General features: G+C 40.3%; 1 protein-coding gene across 1 annotated transcript in view; it reads left to right on the forward strand.

Annotated features, from left to right (window-relative positions):
• SMG1 (SMG1 nonsense mediated mRNA decay associated PI3K related kinase) overlaps window positions 1-13,565 on the forward strand; it is a 59,876-nt gene that overhangs the window by 43,737 nt on the left and 2,574 nt on the right. The window contains exons 43-60 of the mRNA XM_036392142.2: window positions 215-353; window positions 441-550; window positions 1,143-1,361; window positions 1,795-1,985; window positions 2,598-2,770; window positions 3,115-3,394; window positions 4,963-5,235; window positions 5,798-6,032; window positions 7,499-7,725; window positions 8,404-8,554; window positions 8,648-8,837; window positions 9,067-9,536; window positions 10,506-10,640; window positions 11,489-11,641; window positions 11,973-12,152; window positions 12,357-12,584; window positions 13,012-13,223; window positions 13,427-13,533. Coding sequence (XP_036248035.1) covers window positions 215-353; window positions 441-550; window positions 1,143-1,361; window positions 1,795-1,985; window positions 2,598-2,770; window positions 3,115-3,394; window positions 4,963-5,235; window positions 5,798-6,032; window positions 7,499-7,725; window positions 8,404-8,554; window positions 8,648-8,837; window positions 9,067-9,536; window positions 10,506-10,640; window positions 11,489-11,641; window positions 11,973-12,152; window positions 12,357-12,584; window positions 13,012-13,223; window positions 13,427-13,533 — 3,673 coding nt within the window. The remainder of the gene's footprint in view (window positions 1-214; window positions 354-440; window positions 551-1,142; window positions 1,362-1,794; window positions 1,986-2,597; window positions 2,771-3,114; window positions 3,395-4,962; window positions 5,236-5,797; window positions 6,033-7,498; window positions 7,726-8,403; window positions 8,555-8,647; window positions 8,838-9,066; window positions 9,537-10,505; window positions 10,641-11,488; window positions 11,642-11,972; window positions 12,153-12,356; window positions 12,585-13,011; window positions 13,224-13,426; window positions 13,534-13,565) is intronic.

Consider the following 13,565-nt stretch of genomic DNA (forward strand, 5'->3'; position numbering starts at 1 on the left):
CCATATAAGTCTGTGTTAATATACTAGAGTTATCAGCCAAAAAAATGAAAACTCTTGTAAGGTACCATCAAACACAAATAGAAAACTGCTTGGAATAAGTTGGGCTTGATTTGTTTTACAGTTACACTTTAAATAATGTTTTAAGATGGTAGTCAGTCCAATGTGTTGGCAGAGGATTCCCACAAATAATTTTTTCCTGAAACTCTCTTTTAAGTCGTATGCAAGATCCACTGCAGTTATGTCCATGGTTGGCTACATCATTGGTCTTGGAGACAGACATCTGGATAATGTTCTTATAGATATGACTACAGGAGAAGTTGTCCACATAGATTATAATGTTTGCTTTGAAAAAGGTAATTTAAAAAATGCTCTATGTTATTCAAATAAAAGGTTTTCTTTCTTGGCAATTAAAAGAAGCAACTTAATTTTTTATCTTAAAGGAAAGAGCCTTAGGGTGCCAGAGAAGGTTCCGTTCCGGATGACGCACAACATTGAAACAGCCCTGGGAGTGACAGGAGTGGAGGGGGTGTTCAGGCTTTCTTGTGAGCAGGTATGGTTGGAGATTTGAAAACTGAGGGCCATCACTGGCCAAATACTGTCTTAGAACTTTTCTATTTTACATTCTGCTGCTGGTTTATAGAGCCTTCACCTTTCTGCTGTGATTTTAATTTTGCTTACTTTAGCTATATTCTGTGGTAGGTATTTAAGAAACATGAGATTGTCTGATAAATGCACATGCAAGTAGTGGCACAACTAAAATTTAGGGTGAAAGGGGGACTCCTAGTTGTAGAGTAAAATGTTATGTTTTTCCTGAATTTTTTTTGAGATGTTTTTCTTGCCCTCTTCCTTTGCGACTCATCCTGTACAAACATGACAGATATGTTTTTGAAAAGAAAATGCTCTGAGGAAGGGAGATTTTTTCCTCCTTAAGTGTCTATGGCTTGTGCATAGAGTTTGTGGAAGGCTAGATCTTCCTACAGGCTTAGCTGCATTTGTTCCCACTGTGGTGTTCTTCCTGTCTCTGTAGTAGTTAGGCATACATTGTGGATTTCTGTACCTACTCAAGTACAGTATTTTGCCTCTTAAGTTTCCACTATTCTGCAAGGATAACACAGAACGAGTCTGTTTAAAATACGATGCAGGTCCTTCATATAATGCGGCGTGGGAGAGAGACTTTGCTTACACTGCTGGAGGCTTTTGTTTATGATCCACTGGTGGACTGGACAGCTGGAGGAGAGGCAGGATTTGCTGGGGCTGTCTATGGTGGTGGTGGCCAGCAGGCTGAAAACAAACAGAGCAAAAGGGAAATGGAAAGGGATATTACACGGAGTCTCTTTTCCTCAAGGGTGGCCGAGATAAAGGTGAGTTTACTACAATAATTTTCTATTTTTAAACCAAAGTAGACTCTGCACTTTCATTTTGTTTATTTGCATTTTGGGAATGGGGGAAGATGGGGTCATATATCAGCAACAGTTCATGAATTTTATTGTGATAAATTCAGTTTATGTGAAGGGAGGTGTTTACATTGAACTTCCAAGTATTTAATTTTCAATTCCTGCATGCTTAATTCTAAAACATGTTTTAGTGCTTTACCTGAATCTGGGCTAGGAGAATAACAATAGAGGTTTAGAGAGGCAGTTTAAATAAAGAATCTCTGTTAAGATTTGGCAGCTGTAGCACTGGAAGCAGTGCTAGATGAATGGCATTGCTGAAGGGTTAAGTTCTGCCATGTCCTTACATTCTGCTGCCAGTTTGATTTAGTGCAGTTCAGTAACATCTGTGTCTTCATTGCAGGTTAACTGGTTTAAGAACAGAGATGAAATGCTTGCTGTGCTGCCAAAACTGGACAGTAGTTTAGAAGAGTACCTGAACCTGCAGGAGCAGTTAACAGATGTAGAAAAGTTGCAAGGAAAACTACTGGAAGAGATCGAATTTCTGGAAGGTGCAGAAGGAGTGGATCATCCCTCCCACACACTTCAGCACAGGTACAGAGGAGCCAGGAATTGTGTCAGAAGTCTCACAGTCCAGTACAGATGGTGTTTTAGCAATGTACTTATGGGTTAAATGTTAGAATCTGTACATGAGTGAATAGCTGGGTAAAAACTATTGCAGTAAGCAGGTCTCTCCTTGTACAGGAGAACTTCTGAAACCTTTTCCTACTGAATAATCTTGTTTATGTCCTGCACCTCATACTCCATCAATATAACTTGTGCTAGTCCAAGTTCCACACTTGATCCTCAAGGCAAGAGAGGGAATGTTCTGAAAGTGGTGTCCCATCATTATAATCCACTTAAGGGAGCTATTGATTAATAGCACAAAAATATTTTCTTTTAAGTTTCTAATTCTTTAAGTTATTTTTGAAGGTTATTTGAAATTAGTCAAGTATTTCAGAATTGCATGAATAGGCAGAGGCATTAATTATTTTGTAGGAAAACAGAATTAATTAATAATGCAACACTGTTAGTTTAATGTGATTGATGAGAACATGTTCATTTCCTGGTTAACAGTTGTATTGTTCAATATTGTTCTGTATTCTATAGTGTTAAGTATTTTCTTTCTTGTAGTACTTACTTGATTCTGTGGCTTCAATAATGCAGGTACTCTGAGCATACACAGTTGCAGTCTCAACAAAGAGCTGTCCAGGAAGCCATCCAGGTGAAGCTGAATGAGTTTGAGCAGTGGATAACCCATTACCAAACTGCCTTCAGTAATTTAGAGGCAACACAACTTGCAAGTCTGCTCCAAGAAATTAGCACACAAATGGACCTAGGTACAAAATAGTATTTCTGGGGGTGGTTTTAGTGGTTTGAAAATAACTTGGGTTTAATATAGGAGGCATTATGAGTATCCTCTAACTTAAAGGCAATGATCTGTATGTAGTAGGTTAAAAGAAAGGGGCTTCAAAGGATGATTGAGAGCACTTAACTTGTCTGTCTTATCCTACCTGGGCATGAGATTCTCTTACCTTGTGCTCAAAATTCTCAATAAGAATTTTCTATGCTTCCTTTATCACAAGTTTAAAAAAAAAATTGAAACAGCTGTTAATGCTCAATATTTTATGGTATAAAATGTGTTTTCAGACATATCTTTATTTATAACCTTCTTTCTTAAAAGGTCCTCCAAGTTATGTCCCAGCAACAGCATTTCTGCAAAATGCAGGCCAGGCACATCTAATCAGCCAGTGTGAGCAGCTGGAAGGAGAGGTTGGTGCTTTTCTGCAGCAGAGAAGATCTGTGTTACGTGGCTGCCTGGAACAATTGCACAACTATGCAACAGTAGCTCTGCAGTATCCAAAAGCTGTGTTCCAGAAGCACCGAATAGAGCAGTGGAAAACCTGGATGGAAGAGCTCATTTGTAACATGACAATAGAGCGTTGTCAGGATATCTTTAGGAAGTAAGTTGACAGAATATTGGCTTGTTCAAAGAACATAATTTTCAAGCTACTACCCTAATTTTATCATTTAAAGAAATACTTTTACAAGGACCTATATAATTATAAAGCAAACCAACATTAAGTTGTAATTCTAGAAATTTGGAGTAAATATGAAAAACTGCTTTAAAAATACCATTCCAGAATTTAATCTGTGTACTTCAACAAGAAAATCAAGTAACATTGTCCTGTAACGATGAAATGGAGCATTCACCTTTGTGGCTTCTGAGTAGTGATATTTTGAGTTTTAGAAACTTCTAATATTTAAAAATCAATAAGAAAAGGTTTTTTTTAAATCTAGTAGATTTTCAAGCAGTTTCTGGTTCTTTTTTTCTTCTTAAATCAAGTTGTTTCAACATTATTATGGCTTGGCTTAAGAGATCTAGATTATATTTGAGCATTTCCTCTGAAATCTCTTCCCTTTCTTTTTATCTTCTATTCATTCTTTGCTTCAAGGACAGTTGCCTTATGTCCTTGCAAATAGGTGTGAATATGGTGCATTTTAGAACCTTATAAAAGTATTATTAGGAGAGTCATCAACCTCTTGTGGTATTTAGAGTTAAGAATCACAGAATCACAGAATAATGAGGTTGGAAGAGACCTCTAAGATCAGAGTCCAACCTAGGCCCTAACACCTCAACTAGACTATAGCACCAAGTGCCATGTCCAGTCTTTTTTTACATACATCCAGAGATGATGATTCTACCACCTCTCTGGGAAGAGCATTCCAGGACTTTATTATTCTTTCGGTGAAAAATTTTTTCCTAATATCCAACCTGTCCCTTCCCTGACGTAGCTTGAGGCTGTGTCCTCTGGTTCTGTCAGTGCTGCCCGGTGGAAGAGACCAACCCCACCTGTCCTGCATCTCCCTTCAGGAAGTTGTAGAGAGCAGTAAGGTCACCTCTGAGCCTCCTCTTCTCCAGGCTAAACAACCCCAGCTCCTTCAAATGTTCCTCATACAGCTTGTGTTCCCAGCCCCTCACCAGCCTTGTTGCCCTCCTCTGATGTGCTCAAGCATCTCAACATCCTTCCTAAACTGAGGGGCCCAGAACTGGGCACAGTAGGTCATTTAGGAACAGGGGTCCCAGGACAAGGGAAGAGATGAGAATCTTGACTCTGTGTTTCAGAAGGCTGATTTATTATTTTATTATATATTTATTGTATTAAAACTATACTAAAAGAATAGAAGAAAGGATTTCATCAGAAGGCTTGAAAGGAAAGGAATAGAATGATAAGAAACTCTTGTGACCAGGCAGTCCGAGACAGCTGGACTGTGATTGGCCATCAATTAGAAACAACCACATCAGACCAATCAAAGATGCACCTGTTGCAGTCCACAGCAGCAGCAGATAATTATTGTTTTTCTTTTCCTCTGAGGCCTCTCAGCTTCTCAGGAGAAAAATCCTGACAAAGGGATTTTTCAGAAAATATCATGGCTACAGAACATGGAGTGTTTTTCCTACTTGCAGAGCAGAAAGCAATCTGTTACCACCTGAGAGGGGAAACGTGGTCAGTGTGTTTGTGTTGCACAGGTACGAGATGCAGTACGCGCCCCAGCCCGCGCCCAGCGTGTGCCAGTTCATCACGGCCACGGAGATGACGCTGCAGCGCTACGCGGCCGACATCAACAGCCGGCTGATCCGGCAGGTGGAGCGCCTCAAGCAGGAGGCCGTCACCGTGCCCGTGTGCGAGGAGCAGCTCAAGGAGATCGAGCGCTGCATCAAAGTGTTCCTGCACGAGAACGGCGAGGAGGGCTCGCTCAGCTTGGCCAGCGTCATCATCTCCGCTCTGTGCGCCCTGACCAGGTGAGCTCCCTCGGGAAAGTTCCTGTTGTATTGCACTAAATAGTTTATTTAGTTGTTGTTTTGCACTGGCTGGTTGGAAATTTGTACTGAGTATGTTATGTCACGTAGATTATTTCTCTTCTCCCATCACGTGGTCTTTCCCTCATGCACCCCTTTGCTGTACCCCTGGTGGTTTGGGCTCTGGTTACCCCTCCCCTCGCCCCTCCTCAATGGTATCTCATTGGCTAAGGTCCTCTTCCCCTGCCCCCATTGCCTCGGGTATAAAGATCCCCTGCAAGAAGGTCACGCCCTCTTTTCCACCTGGGAGGTCAGCAGAGCCCTGAAGTGTCTTCTCCCAAGCCCATAAACGGGACGCTCGTCCCCACATGGAGAAGAGCGTTTCTCGTCCTTTGCTTTGTCCATGTAAGACCGTGTGGGTCAGGGTCCATAGCTAGCCAGGGTGGACTCAAACAGCTCAAGAGACACAGATTCTTACAGAGGCCACATCACAGGAGCGATCAGTGATGGACTCTGTGAGGAGAGCGGCAGCAGGCACCGTGCCTAAGTGTCTCTGTTCATCCAGGCGAAACCTGATGATGGAAGGTGCAGCGTCCAGTGCTGGAGAGCAGCTGGTTGATTTGACATCCAGAGATGGAGCCTGGTTCCTGGAGGAGCTTTGCAGCATGAGTGGCAATGTCACGTGCCTCGTGCAGCTGCTGAAGCAGTGCCATCTTGTACCCCAGGACTTAGACATTCCCAACCCCATGGAAGCATCAGAAGCTGTTCACTTAGCCAATGGAGTATATATCTCACTTCAGGTGATTCTTTTATGTTACTTTTCCCCTCATCCTTCAAGGCTTCAGTGTAGTCATTCTTAATGGATTCTTTCTTAATGGGCTAAGTGTTTGTTTATGATGCTGCTGAGATTTTTTTCATAAGTCTTGCTCCTGATTGCCTGTATTTGATTGAGCTGAACAGGCATTTGCTTCTGTCATTTACATTTTTATTGATTAAAAGAAACCTTTTTGATCTATACATAAGAAATTGCAAAAAACTGCTGTCAAGTAAGTAACCCTGAGGAAGACCTTGGTAAGGCTTTATAGGCACACCAGCTTCACGTCTGCTTTTCATTTTTCTGTTCTGTTGCTGGCAGTCCAGATCAACTTCCAGACTCTTCAAACTGTGTTCTTTCTGTTTTCTGCTTCTGCTAAACTTTACTTATTTTCACCTGAATCAAATTAGTTTCAAATAAACTCAGAAACAGGGCCTGTTGTACAGGCCCCTGTCTCCAATTTTGGGTAGGAGAAAAGTGCATTTATAATTTTGTGGTTCAGCAATGTTTCCACATTAATAAAACACAAAAAACCCATGAAGGGCAGTCTGAGTGAAATATCTGCTGAAGACTAAAGTGCTTTATAAATTGTGGCTGGTTAAATAGATTTTTGAGGCTTTTGGTTCCATTGTACTGATTTGAGAAATATTTTCCTCTCAAGCTGCATAAGTGTGTTTGGATTTTCATCACTTTATTTTTTTTCCCTCTTTGAAGTTGCAACATTTCAGAACTGTTTCAGAAATGTGCATGGCAGCAGTTTCACTGCATTGCAGTGGGGATCTTTCACCCACACATAGTTGTCCTCCCTGTGAGCTCTTAGATAAGATGTCCTCACTGAGCTCCCTGCTCACTTGGCAGTCAAGATAACCAGTCTTTTTGGTGTGTTTCCTCTCCTTTTGGAGACAGAGCACGTTGGTTCTTTCTGTAGCTGCCTTTAGCTCTCTGCTGCATTCTGCTTGGGGAAACTGCTCTGTGCCCCTTAAGGTGCTGTTTTTCTTCCCTACATTGATTTCTGTGGCCAAATTATCACTACCTGGCAAGTTTCTGCTACTTTTGCTTTGTCCAGTCCAATCAGTTTAGCAAATCATAAATTCAGTAAATAATTTAATTTGCTCATAGTTATATAATGGAAAAGAAAAGCTGACATTGATGAAACCAATTCACAAATTATGAACTCTGTGCCCCCCAGCCTCTGCTGAGGATGGCTGTCAGGTATTGCTGCTGGTGCTGTGATTGTTGCTATATTGCTACACTTTGGCTTTGTTCAGGGTTTAATGTATCCTGATTTCTTCAAAGTTAATCCAAGAGCAGACTTTTGGCTGACCACCATTGCATTATATTTTAGATAATGTCTGCTGCATGGTAGTGTAGTACTAAACTGACAAAAGATGTTGCATGTGATACTTTTTGAGGGGGAAAAGTTCTTACTTTTTCATACCTACTTGCCAACAGGAATTGAACTCCAACTTCCGGCAGATCATTTTCCCTGAAGCACTGAGGTGCTTGATGAAAGGAGAGTACACTTTAGAAAGCATGCTCCATGAACTGGATAATCTCATAGAGCAAACAACTGATGGAGTCCCTTTGCAAACGCTGGTTGAATCTCTTCAAGCCTACTTAAGAAATGCTGCTATGGGTATAGAGGAGGAGACACACACTCATTACATTGATGTTGCAAGGTAAATCACCTTTTTTTCAGTTCAGGTGTGAGAGAGTGAAGACAGAAGAACATTAGTTTGTCTAAAATTATTTTTTGTTTGAGGTACAGGCTTTTCTTGCCCAAGAATACCTTCAGCAGAGTGCAGGGGATAAAGTTGTGCACTTGTTTCCTCCTCTGTGTTTGTGTGTTTATCCATGTGCCTGCACAGAAATATGGAGCTGTGGCAATTTACACTTACATCTGCTTAAAACTGACTTTTGGTAGTCAACTTCTTCCAAATATGTAGCTGTGATTTTATATTTGAAGTGAAAGGATGCTAAAAATAGGAACTTGTTCATTAGTTTGTGGGAGGAACCTGTGAAAGGAAGAGCTTGTAACCATGGCACTCCTCATCAGAAGTGTTTGATGAGCAGCTTTTGCTTAATGAGTCAGTGACTTGATTAAGAAAGCAGAATGAGACAAAACACCAAGCAGACATAGACTTGTGCATCTTGTAATGTGGGACAGTAAATTTCTGGGTAGGTGCTTGGTACACAACAAACCAATTCAAAATCTTCAGGTGGTGTTTCCCTTGAGCCAGTTGTGGTGGGTCCATCAGTGGTACAGGGAATCTGTGGAATCAGTCAGTTTAAGAAAATTCTGTTTATTGTGGACTAAGTGAAACCAGGTAAATTTTCTTTCTTTTTTTCCTGTTAAGAGTACTTCATGCTCAGTATGGTGAACTGATTCAGCCAAGAAATGGTTCAGTTGATGAAACTCCCAAAATGTCAGCTGGTCAGATGCTTTTGGTAGCTTTTGATGGAATGTTTGCTCAAGTGGAAACTGCATTTGGTTTATTGATTGAAAAGGTATGGATTTGTTCTTTTTGGAGTACTGTTTGAGTCAGAATTAGGAAACCTCAAAAAAAAACCAAACTAATTAATTTTCTTTACATTTCTCAGCTAAACAAGATGGAGATACCGCTTGCTTGGCGTAAGATTGACATAATTAGGGAAGCCCGCAGCACCCAGGTTAACTTCTTTGATGATGACAATAATCGGCAAGTCCTGGAGGAGATTTTCTTTCTGAAGAGACTGCAAACAATTAAAGAATTTTTCAGGCTCTGTGGTACCTTTTCTAAGACACTGTCAGGTAAATAAATGTTATCAGATATTCAGTATGCCTTTATCCACTTCTCATCCTGTTCAGAAGAACATAAAGTGACCACTTTTGCTGTAACTTAACCTGGATATGTGGTAAGGAAGCAGAAACTAAAAATGAATTCCCATGCTTTTGCTGTGTTTGTAATTTGGGTGTTATTCTTCTGGATGCATCAAATGTTTCATTTATAACAAAAGTACTATTTCTTTCCCTTTAAAAGGAATCAGTTCAATTGAAGATCAGAATGCAGTAAATGGACCTGTTCAAATTGTCAATGTGAAAGCCCTTTACAGGAACTCTTGTTTTAGTGAAGATCAAATGGCCAAGCCAATTAAGGCTTTTACAGCAGACTTTGTGAGGCAGCTTTTAATTGGCCTTCCAAATCAAGCTTTGGGACTGACCTTGTGCAGTTTCATCAGCGCTCTGGGTGTCGATATCATTGCTCAGGTAGAGGCTAAAGACTTTGGAGCAGAAAGCAAAGTTTCTGTGGATGACCTGTGCAAGAAAGCCGTGGAGCACAACATCCAGATTGGCAAGTTCTCCCAGCTGGTGATGAACAGGGCCACAGTCCTGGCCAGCTCCTACGACACGGCCTGGAAGAAGCACGACCTGGTGCGCAGGCTGGAAACCAGCATCTCCTCGTGCAAGACCAGCCTGCAGAGAGTGCAGCTGCACATTGCCATGTTCCAGGTGAGAGCCCAGCACAGCTGTGGCTGGGGAAAATGAGCCTGAGTTACAACCAGCATGCTATTTTCTTGAACAAGTTCTAAGGTCTTTTAATGGACTTTGTATGTTATTTTGGCTATAATTATGCTGTAAATATATAAGGAACAGTGTTACTGCTAGCTTTTCTGGAAAACTAGCTGCTTTACAAGAAGCAAATTCTGCAACATGTACATTTTTTTGAATCAATACATGTAATTTTTTTCAATAGCCATTAAGATGGTTTTTTAGAAATAGGTCATTCTCTGGCTTTCTTACCAGCAATGCTGTCCCGTTCTCCCCCTTTTTCTCAGATTATGATTTTAAGGGAGGAGATGGCTTAGAACAGAAGATATGAGGTGCTGAATGTCATTTTGTACCTTTCCTTCAAAGTTTTAATTCACTGACTGTCTCCTCTCCACTCTTTGCTTCATTTAAAAATACAAATAGCAGCAGTGTCAGTCCTGAAAAATGCTCTTCTGAGGCTTTAGATAAAATGCTATTATGTACCTTCACACAGGTATCCAGTTGTGTTGTACTGTCTGTGATCTTAATTTTATAAGGGACAAGGCTTTCTCCTGGTCAGTTAATAAACCATTTCATAGACCAGTAAGCAAAATTGTCTTGGTTTTAAGGTATCACAAGTGAATTGTTTCTGAATATTGATGGCTTTTCCTTTAGATTAAAAAGATGTGTGTAAATCGCATCTAGTTAGTTAGTGGACTGATTAATGGGATAAGCATCCAAGCCAGCAAAACATCATTTACAACTACTTGTATAATTTAATGCTCCTGAATGATTTAGGACTTTAAGCTGTGCTGGTACTGTCTGACATGCAGCCCTTTTAAGTGCCCTTACTTATAAAGGGTACCAGAGCACTGGAATTGCTGTTTGTGATGTAAAGTATTTTGTGCTGAGCAATATTGATACTCAAGTGTTGCTGTTGCTTTCTTAAAGTGGCAGCATGAAGATCTCCTCATCAATCGTCCCCAGGCTATTTCTGTCACTCCACCTCGTCCTGCAATTTTGGCCAACATGAAAAAGAAACTTCACACTCTCAGTCAGATTGAAGCTTCCATTGCAACAGTCCAGGTATGGCTGCTTGGGGAGGGTTGTCCATCAGCACCTTGAAATCTGGCAAACACAAACTGCAAAATCATCTGCTACATTCAAATTATGTTATCTGGCTTGCTGTCTCACACAAATGTGGGGGTATAGTCATTGATCTCTTTCTGATGGATACTGTTATATTGTTTGATTTTGCTGTCTCATCCAAAATGTTCTTTGGAATAGCAGTAAATGTCTTTGAAGAAAAATACAAATCTGTGCAAGTACCTTTCTTTCTGAAGGCTACTAATGCTCCTTTTATTTGAGTTTGTGTGCCTTAGATCATCCTTACTGTCATTTTTCATAGCTAAATGTCAGAAGTTCCCTTTGTAGAATTGGGCAAATTTATTCTTCTCTGTGTTAAGATTTGTATGCTGTGGCTTTGCTCAGTATTTTAGATTCCTTTGGTGCCAGTAATAGAAAATGTTTAATTGTTTGTTAAATACTGCTTAGCTTCCTGAATTTTAATTTCCTTTTTTAGTTGTGAAGGTACTGTTTATAATAATTTCTTGAATTATTTGCAAAATAATGGAGTGACTCTTTGTTATATAGTTCTTAGTCTAGAAATCTAATCACTTTTGCTTTTTTTTGGTGAGTTAAAGTCTAGACAGGTAGACTTTATGTAACAATCAAATCCAGTTGTGATGTGTAACTGGAAATAAACTTTTAAACAGCATAAACTAACATTTGTCAATCATGAATGCCACAGTATTTTATATGGTGTAAGAAAGTGTCTGCATGTGTTCTATATGCATAATTTATTTAAAGCCAGGCTTAGAATTCTGTATATCAGTATGAATTATCTATATGGGCTTTTTTCTTCCCCAATGCAGGAGAAACTAGCAGCACTTGAAGCAAGTATTGAGCAACGTTTAAAATGGGCAGGAGGTGCTAATCCTGCACTGGCCCCAGTCTTGCAAGATTTTGATGCCACTATTGCTGAAAGAAGAAACCTTGTACTGAAAGAAAGTCAAAGAGCAAGCCAGGTACTATGGATAAGTAAAGTACTCTTGATTCCATGAGTGTATTCACTCTTCATTTCCTACTTGAGGTTTATGTAGAAGACATTTTTCTGCTCTGCATCTAAAGAGCAAGCATAGAGAATCAAATACTTCTGGGAATCCCACTTGAAAGCAATAGGAATAATCTTTGTGAGAATTGCTGCAGGGCTGGATGACCCTGGGATGATACTGCTACTGTAACAGAGCAGTTTCTGTGTGTTTAAAATCCTCACTTCAAAGCACATGAAAAAAACAGTGTTTGTCTAATAGACGGTTGAAGTGAAATAATTTTCCTCCCTGTGTCTTTGATTTTCAGGTCACTTTCCTTTGCAGTAACATCATTCATTTTGAGAGTTTGCGTACCAGAACAGCGGAAGCCCTGAACCTGGATGCTGCCCTGTTTGAGCTGCTCAAGCGCTGTCAGCAGATGTGCTCCTTCGCATCCCAGTTCAACAGCTCCGTGTCCGACCTGGAGCTCCGCCTGCTGCAGAGGGTGGTGAGCGCAGGGCAGGGCATGAAACCTCTCAGAATCACTGCAGGGAGCTCTCAGCTTTGCCTTCCTTCTCTGGGTTATGTGTACCTGCAGATGCAGCGTGGCTGCAGAGTTCATGCTGTCAGTTAAACACTCGGCACTGCTGGCTACACAGCAAGTGCGTTTCATCTCTGGGCCCAGATAAAGAAATGTTTCTGTTATTTTTAGGGCACTGGTCTCGAACATCCTATTGGCAGCTCTGAATGGCTTCACTCAGCACACAAGCAGTTGACCCAGGAGATATCTACACAGAGAACAGTACAAACAGAAAGAGAACAGCAAATAGAAACAGTTTGTGAAACAATTCAGAATCTGGTGGATAGTATTAAAACTGTGCTCACGGGTCATAACAGACAGCTTGGAGATGTCAAACATCTACTGAAAGCTATGGCAAAGGTATGTCTGAAACATGCTTAAATTTATTCCTCAAACCCATGTCAGTACAGTTTAAGAAATATAACAGTTGTAGCTATGTGCTTTGTAAAGTATCTAGAAACAGTAAAATGTTTGTGCATATGGAGTTCAAGACATAAAGCTCATGTTTAAGAATTCATAAAACTGTCTAGCATTAGCCTTAGCAGGCTTTGGTTGAACTGAACCTTTTCTCTTTCTTGGCAGTTGAAACATTGTGTTTATAAATCCTTTTGGTTCTTAGCCTGTAAAAATTTTATAATTTAAAAATTTTTCTTCATACATAACTACTGAAAATTATAGTTATTTGTAATCAGATGACAAACTAAAGGACTGAAAGGGCTTGGGAATCTCCATTTTATTCTCTTAGCCAAAATGTAGCAGTTGACCTTTTTGCACATCTTGGTTACAGGATGAAGAAGCAGCTCTGGCAGATGGTGAAGATGTTCCCTATGAGAACAGTGTTAGGCAGTTCCTGGGTGAATATAAATCATGGCAAGATAATATTCAGACAGTTCTGTTTACATTAGTTCAGGTTATGGGTCAAGTCCGCAGTCAGGAACATGTTGAAATGCTGCAGGAAATAACTCCCACCTTGAAAGAACTGAAAACACAGAGCCAAAGGTAAGAGAGTCACCTTTTCTCAGGTGACAAAAGGCATTTTGCATACCTGCTTTCATGTAGCAGGAACACATCATGGGGCACATACTTGATGATTTTCTTAAAACTCAGAAATCTTCTTGTAAAATTTGAATGAATTTAATTCTTTGTTTTTCGGTAAGTCGAGTAGTTGCATGAGTATTTACCAACTCCATTATGTTTCCCAGTGTCTACAATAACCTGGTGGGGTTTGCATCACCCTTAGTCACGGATACAGCAAATGAATGCTCCAGCCCAACTTCAGCTGCTACATATCAGCCAACCTTTGCTGCAGGTAATACTTGCACAAGTACAAATATGAAACCA

The sequence above is a fragment of the Molothrus ater genome, chromosome 16 (genome assembly GCF_012460135.2).
Source record: "Molothrus ater isolate BHLD 08-10-18 breed brown headed cowbird chromosome 16, BPBGC_Mater_1.1, whole genome shotgun sequence".
Lineage (NCBI taxonomy): Eukaryota > Metazoa > Chordata > Aves > Passeriformes > Icteridae > Molothrus > Molothrus ater.